The sequence below is a fragment of the Panthera onca genome, chromosome A3 (genome assembly GCF_046562875.1).
Source record: "Panthera onca isolate mPanOnc1 chromosome A3, mPanOnc1 haplotype 2, whole genome shotgun sequence".
Classification (NCBI taxonomy): domain Eukaryota; kingdom Metazoa; phylum Chordata; class Mammalia; order Carnivora; family Felidae; genus Panthera; species Panthera onca.
This window is the reverse complement of record NC_138341.1, coordinates 90,393,889-90,406,155: the sequence shown is the minus strand read 5'-3', so window position 1 is coordinate 90,406,155 and position 12,267 is coordinate 90,393,889. Positions and strand designations below refer to the sequence as shown.

General features: G+C 45.9%; 1 protein-coding gene across 1 annotated transcript in view; it reads left to right on the top strand.

The window, feature by feature from the left end:
- The first annotated feature begins 4,231 nt into the window (after positions 1-4,231).
- PYGB (glycogen phosphorylase B) overlaps positions 4,232-12,267 on the top strand; it is a 58,573-nt gene continuing 50,537 nt past the window's right edge. Inside the window, exon 1 of the mRNA XM_060610474.3 lies at positions 4,232-4,591. Within this exon, the coding sequence (XP_060466457.1) occupies positions 4,349-4,591 (243 nt within the window). The 5' untranslated portion in view covers positions 4,232-4,348. The remainder of the gene's footprint in view (positions 4,592-12,267) is intronic.

Here is a 12,267-nt window from a genome sequence, read left to right as displayed (position 1 = left end):
CTAGAAAGTCTAGTGCTAAGTGAAATACAGAGAAAGACAAATACCATATGATTTCACTCATGTGGACTTAAGAAACAACAACAAAAAAAAAATACAGAAAAACTCTTAAATACAGAAAACAAACTGGTGCTTGCCCAGAAGGGAGCTGGATGGGGGGATGAGTGAAATAGGTGAAGGGGATGAAGACTACACATCATGAAGAGCACTGAGTAATGTATAGAATTGTTGAATCACTATATTGTACACCTGAAAGTAACATAACACATATATGTTAAAAAAAAAAATTTAAAAGAAGTAGCGGACTCCAAGCCAAGCTGAGCATGAGATAGTGTCCTGCTTGAACACACCTGAAAGCCCAGCACTTCTGGCACACACTGGGGGACTCCACAGTGCATTAATGTCATTCCTACTAGGACAGTGCTTTGGTTGCTGGGTTAGAAAGGCTGCCTGGGGCAGAGATCCCCACATTTGCACACACAAAAAAAATTGGCTTAGAAGTACTGCAGTTGGAATCATGGATTTGGGGCTTTGGGAACATGCTTAAAGGGAGTTCTGGTCAGCAAGTCTGGGAAACTGCCTTAGCTGTTATCTGCGCCTCTATTAGTTGGGTAGGTGTCTTTACTATATTACCATGACATTCATAGTATACTATGTTATATTCTATAAGTGATATTGTGTCTTTCTCAGTGCATTGAATCAGAAAGCACATAGTATCATTTTGTCCCCTTATTGGTAATGCCAGGTTGGATCACTTCATGAAGCTTTCTCCACTGTAAAGTGCCTTCTCTTTTTTGTAACTATTAAGGTAATCCATGGGTGATACTTTGAGACTGTGTGAATATCCTGTTCCCTTACAGCCTTTGTCTGATAGTCCTAGCATCCACTCCTACATTTATTTGGTATTCTGCAGAGAAGAGCTTCCTTTCTTTCTCCTCACCCCCATTTTATTTCCTTTTCATGTCACTCCGGTCTCATAGATTTTTTTAAAAACAATGTGTTCCAATACATTAATGTCACTGTGAGTATCTGTTACATACCCCAGTGAAGGAAGAGCCCCAATTCCACAATACCATTCTAGCTGGTGGTCTTAATTGTACTGAGGTTTACTATTACTGACCTCTCACAAATAATGCATTTATTGTTTGTCTCCCATTTCCTGAAATGCCAGGCCTTTGTTAATTTGCAAATATTTTATTGACCATCACAGATTGGCCAGTGGTGTTTCTGTGGTCCCCAGAAGTCCCTATCCTTGGCTTGAGGAGTCTCAACAAGGGCTGGCGGAGCTTCCAAGACACTGACTTAACCAACATTTATTGGTTGAGACACTCAAGAAGTTTAAGTAGACCAAAATGTCTGTTTGTGTGTTTTCCACACCCAATTTCTTCTAACTCCCACAACATTTCATTCCACACACAAGGACATCTTTTGTCTCTGTTTCCAAGGCAGGGAACTAGCTATAGACAGTCTTAAATACCTGCTTGAAAGCACTTAAAAGGTAATTTATCTCCAACATACAAAATAGCTCATTACAAAAATAACTGAACCTGGATCAATATCCATCACTTCTTAGTAAATGAATATTTAAAGAGGTCTCCCCAAAATAGAGCACCGGACAGACTATAACAAAGTGGGCTGACTGGCCTCATGATCTTCTCCCATTAGAAGAGCAAGTATACTGGCCTGGTCACAGTTAAGACCAGGCTGCCAGAAAAACAGTCCTTTTCGTTGAAGGAGCAAAGCTGAGCCCACTTTCTTTCTTTTTTGTCTGTTCGGAAGCTCTACAGTTTTGTTCGAAGATCCAAATTCCTCATCAACGCTGACCGGGCACCTTGACCTGGCTCCCCACCTCTAATCTGAATCTACCCATTGGTTGTGTTGGCAAGGAAAAAATATTTTCCTCTACCCATCTCAAGTTCTCCATGTGGGCCCCTGTAAATTTGGCTGGCCAAAGACAGATTAACAAGAGAAAAAAAAAACCCACATAAGTTTATTAGGATGTGCACCACATACTCTCGGAAGTACCACAGATGAGTGACTCAAAGGGGTGGTTAGAACTTGAATTTATATATCGTCCTAGGCTAAAACAAGGAAGGGGTTTGAGGCTTCTAGCCAGGGAGGCAAGTTATGGGAAGGTAACCAGAAGCATGGTAACCAAAGTTGTTTGGTAAGGTTTTATAGTCAGACCTGTCAGGAGAGGAAAGCTCTCTACAAATGGAAGTATGTTTTTAAATGTGAATTTCCTTTACAAAAGGAAAAAGTGTGCCCTGTTTTAAGAGCTTTTCCTGCTTCTGTTGTTACTCTGTGGCCTTCGGCTCAAGATAATCTGTAGACCAAAGAGGCATTTTGGGGGGTGGCACATTCTCATACCCCCTCAGCTGCTCTCTTTGCCCTACCTACACTGGACTTGCTATTTTGTGAACTGTCCAAGTGGGTACCTACTTCAGGACCTTTGTATTTGCTCCTCCCCCAGATTCATTACTCATTAATATTTTTTTAGTTTCAACTCAGATATCATCTCCTGTCACTGGCTACTTAATGTGCTTTTCTTCACAGCACTTATAACTATATAAAAATTCCTTATCTCAGGGCCCCTGGGCAGCTCAGTCGGTTAAGCCTCCGACTTCGGCTCAGGTTATGATCTCACTGCTGGTGAGTTAGAGCCCCGTGTCAGGCTCTGTGCTTATAGCTCAGAGCCTGGAGCCTGCTTTGGATTCTGTGTCTCAGTCTCTCTCTGCCCCTCTCCCACTCTCTCTCTCTCTCTCTCTCCTTTCTCTCTCTCTCAAAAATAAACATTAAATAATTTAAAAATTACTTATCTGAAAATGGCTGAGATGGCCATGGGGTTTATTTATCCATTCCAGTGATATTGGTGGCCACCTGGAACAGGTGAGTGTGTGCATAGGTGGGGCAGACAGGGCATTCCACATTTATTGTCCCCCGAGGAGTATGCATCTAGAGGAGAATCCAGGTAAGAAGATAACTTTGGAAGCATCACACTAGAAAATTCCTGCACCTAGACTTCATGACCTCTCCTGCAGGCAAACTTGACCTCCATGTACATGGAGAATCTTTATTGCTCATCAGTCTAAGACCACCAAGTGCAAACCTGCAAGTGGCTCAAAATCAGGTTTACTGACCCACTGCAATGAAGTAACTGCAGGCGGTAAGACCGTGGGGCAATTTCAAGAACACAGGAAAAGGCAGAGTTTATGGGGTTTAGGGGAAAGGGGTCAAGGTGAAACTCTAATGAAGCAGTGTTCCCACAGGCTCAGAGCAATGCAGGGCTGCGTGCAAGGTGGGCCCAGGCACAATTTCTTTGGGAACTCCCGTGTTAAGCAGGTGTGGGTAGCTGTGTCCAGGAACCCCTTAAGTGAGGCATACAACTAGGTGGAGTGGAGGAGGCGGCGTCTCTGTCACAATGACCCGGATCCTCGGCTAGAGTGGGGTGTTTCCTTCTTCCTGACGGTATTTAAAGGGCAAAGTGAGGGCCTGTGATTTAGGGAATAAAATTTCTCTGAGTAAGCAGCGGTGGTCCCTCAGAGGGGTCATTGTAACCCTTCAGGGCTGCAGTGCCCCTGGGGAATGCTGTCATCTCAGTCGGAGGGTCGCAGGAAGGCTGGCCACTTTCTCAGTATAAACAAAGTTTTACATTCTTAGCTGGTGTTTTCAGAGCCACTTCGCCCCCGGTTCAGGAGACTGAGCCCACCAGGCGTTGTTGACTGCATTTCTAGCATGTACCCGGTTTTCCTTCCCGTTTGCCAGGCCTTGGCCTCACCCCAACACCCAGGGAACTCCGGGCTGGGGTAGCCGGTAACTCTGACTGGGCGAGGGACGCCGGGCCCAGAAATCTGCAAAGCTGCGATGGCAGAGACCCCCTCATGACCCTGGGGGGCAGAGAGAGGCAAGCAGGACAGAGGTTCCGACTCCCGAGTCCTCCTGCTCCTTCACTCGCGTCCCCCCAGGCTGGGCTTGACTATCTTGGGGACAGACCCCCGCTATTGGTTGGCCTGGGCAGGTCACTTCATCTTCCACACCTACAAAAAGGCACGCCCCTGCCAACGTCCAAGGACTTAAAGCCTTTGCCTGCTGCCCTGCCCTACCTCTCCGGAGGCCCCGTCCCCGGAGACCGCCCCCCGTCTCTCGGAGGCCCCGCCCCCGAAGACCGGCCCTTCCCCCCCGCGGCCCCGCCCCTCCTCTCAGGAGTTCCCGCCCCGACGCAACGCGCAGGCGCGGCCCGTGCCAGCCGTGCGGCGCCGCAGTGACGGGCGCCAGAGCCGCCGCAGCATCCTCGGTGTTGGCGTTGTCTTCCCTGCTCTGCCTCTCGTCTTCCTCCTCCTCTGACCGCGCGATGGCGAAGCCGCTGACTGACAGCGAGAAGCGGAAGCAAATCAGTGTGCGCGGCATTGCGGGGCTGGGAGACGTGGCCGAGGTGCGGAAGAGCTTCAATCGGCACCTGCACTTCACACTGGTCAAGGACCGCAATGTGGCCACGCCCCGCGACTACTTCTTCGCGCTGGCTCACACGGTGCGCGACCACCTGGTGGGCCGCTGGATCCGCACGCAGCAGCACTACTACGAGCGCGACCCCAAGGTGAGGCGGCCCGAGGGAGGCCGGGGTCGCCTGCCCAGGGTCACTGCGCTCGTCCTGCCGTGCCTGCTGCCCCACCCCGGAAAAGGGCAGCCCTTGTGCCGGGCCTCTCGAGACACGGGCCCCTGGGAAGAGACAGCAGAGCGATGCACCTCTCCCAGAAAGACGCACGTAGGGCCTGTGTTTGCGGAGTGTCTTTAAATTGAGCACGGCCACCCTCTGTGTGCACCCGCAGCCCATCGGTGGTCCACGCCGGTGAGAATAGCTTTGGCTGGGGTCACGTCTCCCCCACCGCCTTCCCCTGGGGCGGTCAGCCAGCTTTACACAGACCTGGCCCAGTACTTACCACCCTACCACCCCGGGCGCAAAGCGGATCCGGGCTGTCCTCTACGGCAGACAGTGTAGGGTATTGTCTACACTCGGGGCCCCGGGGCGCCTAGCCTCCTCTTCCTCTGTTTAGGCCCCAGTCCACAGTCCTTTTGCGCAAGGAGCTCGGTCTTGCAGGGGTCTCCTGTTCCCCGCAGTCTCCTGAGCCCTGGAGTCCTGGCGGAATTTTCCAGCCTGTTTCTAGCCGTGTGCTTCTGTGATGACTGCAGAGTCGGTGCTTCCTCCTCCCCTGACTCCGCCCCCCACCTTTTGGGGATTTTTTTTGCAGCAGAGTGTGAGAGAAAAGGAGACTGGAACCGGGCCTGGGCAGTTTTGTGTTGGAAGGGGGTGAGCTCAGTCATCTGCAGGGGATTGTGGGCTTTTTTTTTTGGCTAGGCATTGATCGGAAGAAAATCATTGAGGATGCCTGCTAAAGCAGGGGTCAGGAGCTCAGAAGAAGCCCTCAAAGAAGTCTCTGTCTTTGGGGTTTCCACACCTCTCTTGAAGAACATTGTTGGGTTAAAGTTCATGGAGATTAAGTAATCACGGAGGTTGTTACTTTTCATATTTTGCAGAAATCTATGCTTATGGCAGAAAAATACTAAATACACAAAAGAAAAGTCACTGATGTGACTCCATTACTCTCAACCATATTAAAATGAAGGTGTATGTCCTTTCAGATCATTTTCTATTCTTAAATATAGGTACACATTTTAAAAAGTATATTGCGTATACAACTTTGTGATTTTTCTGTTTCATTCATTGACATTTGTAACTTTTTCAACAGCTTTCCAAGTTAGTAAGTATCATTGGTAGTTGGATAGGCCTGTCATAGTCTTGGCCATCCACCTGCTGCCAGTTTGTTTGGGTGTTTTTACTTGCTCTTGACCACAGAGAATTTTGTCCTTTCTATACTAAGGTAGAATGACTCCTGAAGAAAGGATACACTTGCAGGCCTGAAGCCAGTTTGCAAAGATTTGTTTTGCAGTATCCATATAGGCACTGTATAGTTGCTTTGTTGATATTATTTTAGAGTATTTTCATGAGGCATTAAAAAATGTTTAATAGTTGTTAAGAGTGAGATCATTGCTTTTCCATACTTACTGTGGAGCACTCTTTTTTCTAAAACAGAGATGGTAACAAGGACAGAGTTGTTAGAATACCAGCTTCACATTTAGTATGCAAGACAACATAGAAGTGGCACCAAGTGGCTAAAACAGGTTTTTAGAACAAGGGCTTAGGATGTCTTTGCCAGGGAAATTGGCCAAGAGGCTGTGGCTCCCCCAGAATTCCCTGCTGATGGCAGAGCTCTGATTTGCAACATCAGTGTTGTTGTCAGTGTAAGTAGACGACAAGGGTACAGCTTTGCATGCACATTCAAGGACATTTCCCTGGACCAGAACACACCTCAACACCTTGGGATTCCTCTTAGAGTGTTTATGTATAATTAGATCCTGAAAAGGACAGTGATGGGCTCAGGGATTATGGAAATGACCTTTCCTGAACAGAATTAATACCTCTAACAAAACTGCTTTCCTGATCGTCATTGAGAGGTCTGAGTTTTGATTGCCTGCTGTGGTGGCTACAGGCGGAAAATTTTCTGTCTAGAGAAAATTTCTTTACAAACCACACAGCCTGTAAGTGGAAAGTTGTTTGCCTGTTCTGGGTAGGAAGGCCATTTTAAAATGGAAAATTGGAATTTAAGTGTTTCAGTCTGGCTAATTCGTGTTGAAAAATAAGCTTCTCTCCTTTTTCTGCAGAAGTGTTATTTTGCTTGTAATGGACCAGAAACAAGCCCCACAAGGGTCCGAGCCTGACAGGAGGTAGGCTCCCAATAAAAATCCTGCAGAGCTTCACCCCAGCTTGGGGATGACCTCAGGGATTTGTCCCACTGCATTCTGACTGGGGGAGCCAGATGATCTATATTTAATACATTAGCGTGCTTTTACTTAATTTTTTGTCTTTCAAACAATTATGGAAGTTCGTATGATTATTGGAAGAAAAATTGGAAAACAGAAAAGCCAGAAGGAAAAAATTAACTGTAATCACAACACCTAGTAAAAACATGATAAATGCTATAAACATTTGTATTCTACATCTTTTTTTCTACCTTGGTAGAAACGCTGTTTTTATTACAAAAATAGTATCATGCTGTACCTCTTGTTTCAGAACCCCTTTTGGCCTTCTGTTTTTGGTAATAGCAGAAACAAATGAAACTCAAATGCTCAGGGAAAGATTTTTCAGGCAACCGGCCTGGCAAATCAAGTAAAAAACAAAAAAAAAACAAAAAAAACCCTAAAATTGAGAGGTTGGTGTTTGGCAGGAGGTAGCACTTAGTTCTAAAGATGGTTCAAGGATTCTCTGAAGTGATGGCAAGGTCAGGAGTCTGGGATAAAACTCCAGAGCTGGAACTCCACTCTGAATTCAGGAATAGAAAAGAGATGGATGGAAAGAAAAAAAAAAAAAAAGAGAGAAGAGATGGATAGTGAGGGATGGCTCATATGAGTCCAAGCTCCTTTTAGTCCTAGCTTTACTATGCAGTTTATAAGACCTTGGACTTGGCTGGATTTCTTAACCTTTCTTGGCCTCAGTATTTTCATCTTAAAAATGACAGGGGTGGAGGGAGGTAGTTCATTTCTGAGGTTCCTTGCCATTCTAAAAAGTTGTGGCTTTGTGTTTGCTTATAAAATGTTTCCATTTTATGCTGACATTCCATCTCTATCCAAAAAGAATTGAAGAATGCCTAAGCAAGGCATGACACAGAAGGTTCAGATTAATTGAAGACCTCAAAGAGAAAGTTGGGGCCAGGGAATAAGGGTAGGGAAACAGGTTGCATTCAAGGACGATGTCAGGACACAAAGTGCAGACATAAGTTCTGGCAACCAGAGCAAATGGCAGCTCATGTCTACTTATGGGAGTCATGGGATCTCTGTGATAACTTCTAGAATGGGCAGGTGTGAGATATCTTCTGTGGGACTTTAAAGTGGATAATACACAATGTGGACAGCTGGCCTACTGCATCCCTATAATGGATGGGATAGTCTGTTTACTATGGCTCTTTCCCGTAAACTCATGGCATAGCCACAATAGTAGATTAAGGAAAATAATAGTGCACCACTACCACCATGAGGCCCAAACTGCAGTCTTAAATATTTCAAATAAGATAATCATAATGAATACAATTAATCTTACTGTTTGGCTGGACCCTGGAGTTAAAGGAAGAAGATCTAGAGCAGTGTTTTTGCAGCCTTGTCTGCCCACAGCCCCGACTTACAAGATTTTGTTTTAATTAGTGGTGAGACCAGCCACCGGAGTCTTTTTAACACACCGAGTTTTGATATGTTTCCACTTGTGAAGTTGACCTTGTATCCCATGGGCAAACTTCCCTGACACCAGATAGCTCAATTATTTTCCCTGGCTAGAAGCTTGACAAGGGACAGATGTTTTGTGTTGCTGATTAACCTGACAGCTCCACGAGTGGAAGGTAAGGTTAAACCATCACTTTATGAGATTAAGGAGCCTCTCAGAGTGTGAGCCATGATTTTTCATAGTAGACAGTTTGGCCTCTCAAGGGCTGTGATGGTTTATTTACTGCATCAACTTGGCTGGGCCACAGTGCCCAGATATTTGATCAAATACTATTCTAGATGTTTCTGTGAAGGTGTTTTTTAGACGAGATTAACATTTAAATTAGTGGACTTTGAGTGAAGCAGATCACCCTCCACAATGTGGGTGGGCCTCCAGTCAGTTAAGACCTTAATAGAACAAAGACTGATTACCCCACCCCCCACATCATCCCTCCTCAGCGGGAAGGGATTATGCCAGCAGACTGCTTTGGGACTCCAAACGCAACTCTTCCTTGTATCTCCAGCTTGCCAGCCTGAAAATCATGAGATTTTAGTCTCAGACCTCCACAACTGTGTGAGCCAGTTCCTTAAAATAAATCTGTATATACATATCCTGTTGATTCTGTTTCTCTGGAGATCTCTAATACCCAGGTGCCATGGAGGCTGCAGGGACCCTTTGTATTTTTATGAAATAATCATAACTGACCTTGCATTTGAATCCTAGCCTTTTTTTTTTTTCTCCCAATGTTTATCTATTTTTGAGAGAGAGATAAAGTGTGAGTGGGTGAGGGGCAGAGAGAGAGGCCGACACAGAATCTGAAGCACAACCTCCAGGCTTCAAGCTATCAGTGCAGAGCCTGATGCAGGACTTGAACTCATGAACTGTGAGATCATGACCTGAGCTGAAGTCGTATGCTTAACTGACTCAACCTCCAGGTGCCCCCCAGCCCTTTTTAAATGAGTTTTTACAAAATTGTATTTTATATGACTTCAGACTTTTAAATGTTGCAGGAATAATACAATAAATTCCCATTCTTCATGCAGATTCCCCAAGCATTAAACATTTTAACACATTTGTCCCTTTCTATACATATTAATACATTTTTCTCTGAACCGTTTGAAAGTAAATTGCAGACTTGATGTTCCTTTACCCTTAAAAATTTGAGTGTGTACTTCCAAAAATCAGGGAGACTCTCTTAGACAAACACTGTGAACAATTAAACCCAGGACATGCACATTGACATGGTGCTGTCACCTGCAGATCTCATATAGCTCTGCCAGTTGCCCGACTAATAAGAAATACAGATAAGAAAATTTAGAGAACTTTATGTCTTTTCGGATTATACCTAATTTTTCATTAAACAGACCAGAGCTTTAAGCCATTTAGAAACCTGCACATTCTGAGACATGAAACAAGTAATCAACAGATAATAGCTGGCTTGTCTTCTACCTTATACAGAATGGTGTTCTTAGGACATGGTAAAGGGAAGAGGCATGAACACAAAGTTAGCAAGGTAATCAGACCACAGAAGAGTTTGGTTAACTCCTTTGACAGGATCTCTGGGATTAGGAATTATATGTGATTTCAGTTCTAGCTGAGTGTCTTCTTGGCCATGAAACATCATTTAAAATGAAAGGTGAAAGAAGCTCAGGGTGAAAATGCTTACTAGTGCCACACTAGTTATAAATATACTTTGACACAGTCCAGGTCACTTAACATAAATTGATTAGGCTCTGGCTTCTCTGGCAGTGTGATAAGACTTCTGTGATTGGCTCGGGGATGGGAGTGAGGAGACATTTGTAGAGCTTAACAGCATGGAAGGCAGGAGGCAGAGGATTATAAAAAAAGTTATATCATGGAGTGCAAAATAAATTTGTTCCCTGCAGAGCTGACTGATCTCTGTGATCCCTATAAGTTCTCAAACTCTATTATTTTATTATATTTTACATTTTCCAAATTGACTTTGAGCAAACAGGCCTGTGTTCTAGTCCTAGGTACCAGTACCTAAAGTAAAAAAGGAAATCCGTGATCCATGGAATTTCTGCCAGTTACTCACCAGAAGCCAAATTTCCCTGTCACTTAATTCTAAAAGAACATGCTTGAGTGTGGCTCCATAGGTTGGGAGTATAAGAGATGTGGTAGAAAGTGTTCAGCATCCTTACGGCAAACATAGTAGTGGTTTCATAAAGCTGTTGTCGGTGCGACCCTCCAAAAAGCCCCTCAGACACAGCAGAATGGGTGTGAAGCAGGATGACCAGTGAAGACAAGGAGGAGCCTCAGCTGTCTAGCAGGTGAGAAGGCTGATGCCCCCTAGCAGTACCCTCACTAGGCTGGCAAGGGCAGGGCTGCCCTGGTGCCTTTGGCGAGGCTGGGGAGCTCACCAGAACTGGCCTTATGTTGGGCCAGTGGTCTCTGTTCCTGTGTCCTGTCCAGGCCAGCTCTGTCTGGCAGGGAGCTGGTAGTCTGTGGGCGTCACTGTGCCTGCTCAGTCACAGCGAGATGGCTGGCACGTTAAGACATAACACAGAATCTGATAGACAGGGGGAGTGTTGCTGCCTTTTCCTGGGCACAGGATGACACGTCACTGGCCAGATCCACCTGTAGAAACAGGTTCTTCTCTTGATGAAAACAGTTGCATCAGTCTGTGTTTTGTTGCTCTGAGTGCTGGAGTTCTTTCTTTCCTTTTCCTGCAGAGTGTTCACTTTCTGTTAAACAAAGACTCTAAATAGCCTTTTTGGAGAGGGAAGAGAAATTGGAGGTTTCTGAAAGTCCAGTTCTGTTCATGAATCTCCATTGTATAAAGAGCAAAATGAGGCTCTACCTGTTGCTTTTAAGCTCCAGCTCCACAATTTGAGTTCCTTAACTCCTAAGATGTCTTAGGAGAAGACTACTATGTTGTGTATTTGCGTTGGTCATCTTTTCATCTCTTCATTTTGAGGAAGGGGCTTCTTTTGTGCTTTTCTGTGATGCTTTTGGTGTAGACTTTGCATGTAGTAAACCCAATTAAAAAAATTTAAGGCTGCCTCTAAGCCTCTTAACATGTGTAACAGTCATATTGCAAGAAGGGACCATACAAGAAAGGTCAGCAGCCCGGTTCACACCCCAGGCCACAGGCCCCCAGAACTGCTGTAGAGGGTTTAAGGGGTCCTTGTTGCTCTCATGCTGAAGGAGGGGAGTTCAGGTTCTTTGGCCAGAGTTCCTTGATTTGGGAGACCCTGTCCACAGTTGCACAGATGGTGGTGGGAGAGGCCGGGGGTGGGGTGAGAGGGATGGAAAGAGACTGGGCAAAGCCTGGGTTGGCCTTGGGCCTGCAGTAGCAGCAGAGTTTGGGGACACTGAGGAACTGGCCCTTTGCTGGTGAGCCCCCTGTGCTTTTTCTTGCACCAATCCTGTGCCCTCAGTTGGTTCAGTCCAGAATTGCCACCCTGTTAATTAGGTTCCATCACTCTCCCTGAAAATCTGGCCCAGCAAGGGGACCAACATTGCCTGAGTCCACAGCTAGCCCTGTGTTAAACCCCAAACTAGACATGGTATTTCTCAGAGAGGTGAAGGGATCCAGGCCACCCTGCTGGCCAGGCCAGGAACCAGGATTGGACCCCAGCGTGCATGGTTCAAAAGTGTGTGCATCTCCTTGGGCGGCCCCTCTGGCAAGCCTTCTTCAGTTTAGTTTTACTCTGAACCATCTTAAGGAAACTGAGGAAAACAAATTCAACACATTTGAGGAAACTATAAAAATTCTTGGAACAAATCACACAGATAGCAACAACAGACAAAGGCCAGAGTGCAGGGCTCTGGCTGGGTGGGTGTGCAGCAGTGCCTAACCTAGAGCCGGCCATGGCCAGTCTTTGGGTGGGTGCTGTCCAAGGGAGCCCTGATGCCGCCACTTCTGCTCCCCTCATATGCAGAGGTGCATTGGGAGGCTGCCTGGAACTATTAGCAGAATTAAATAAGCTGCTGAGCCCTTG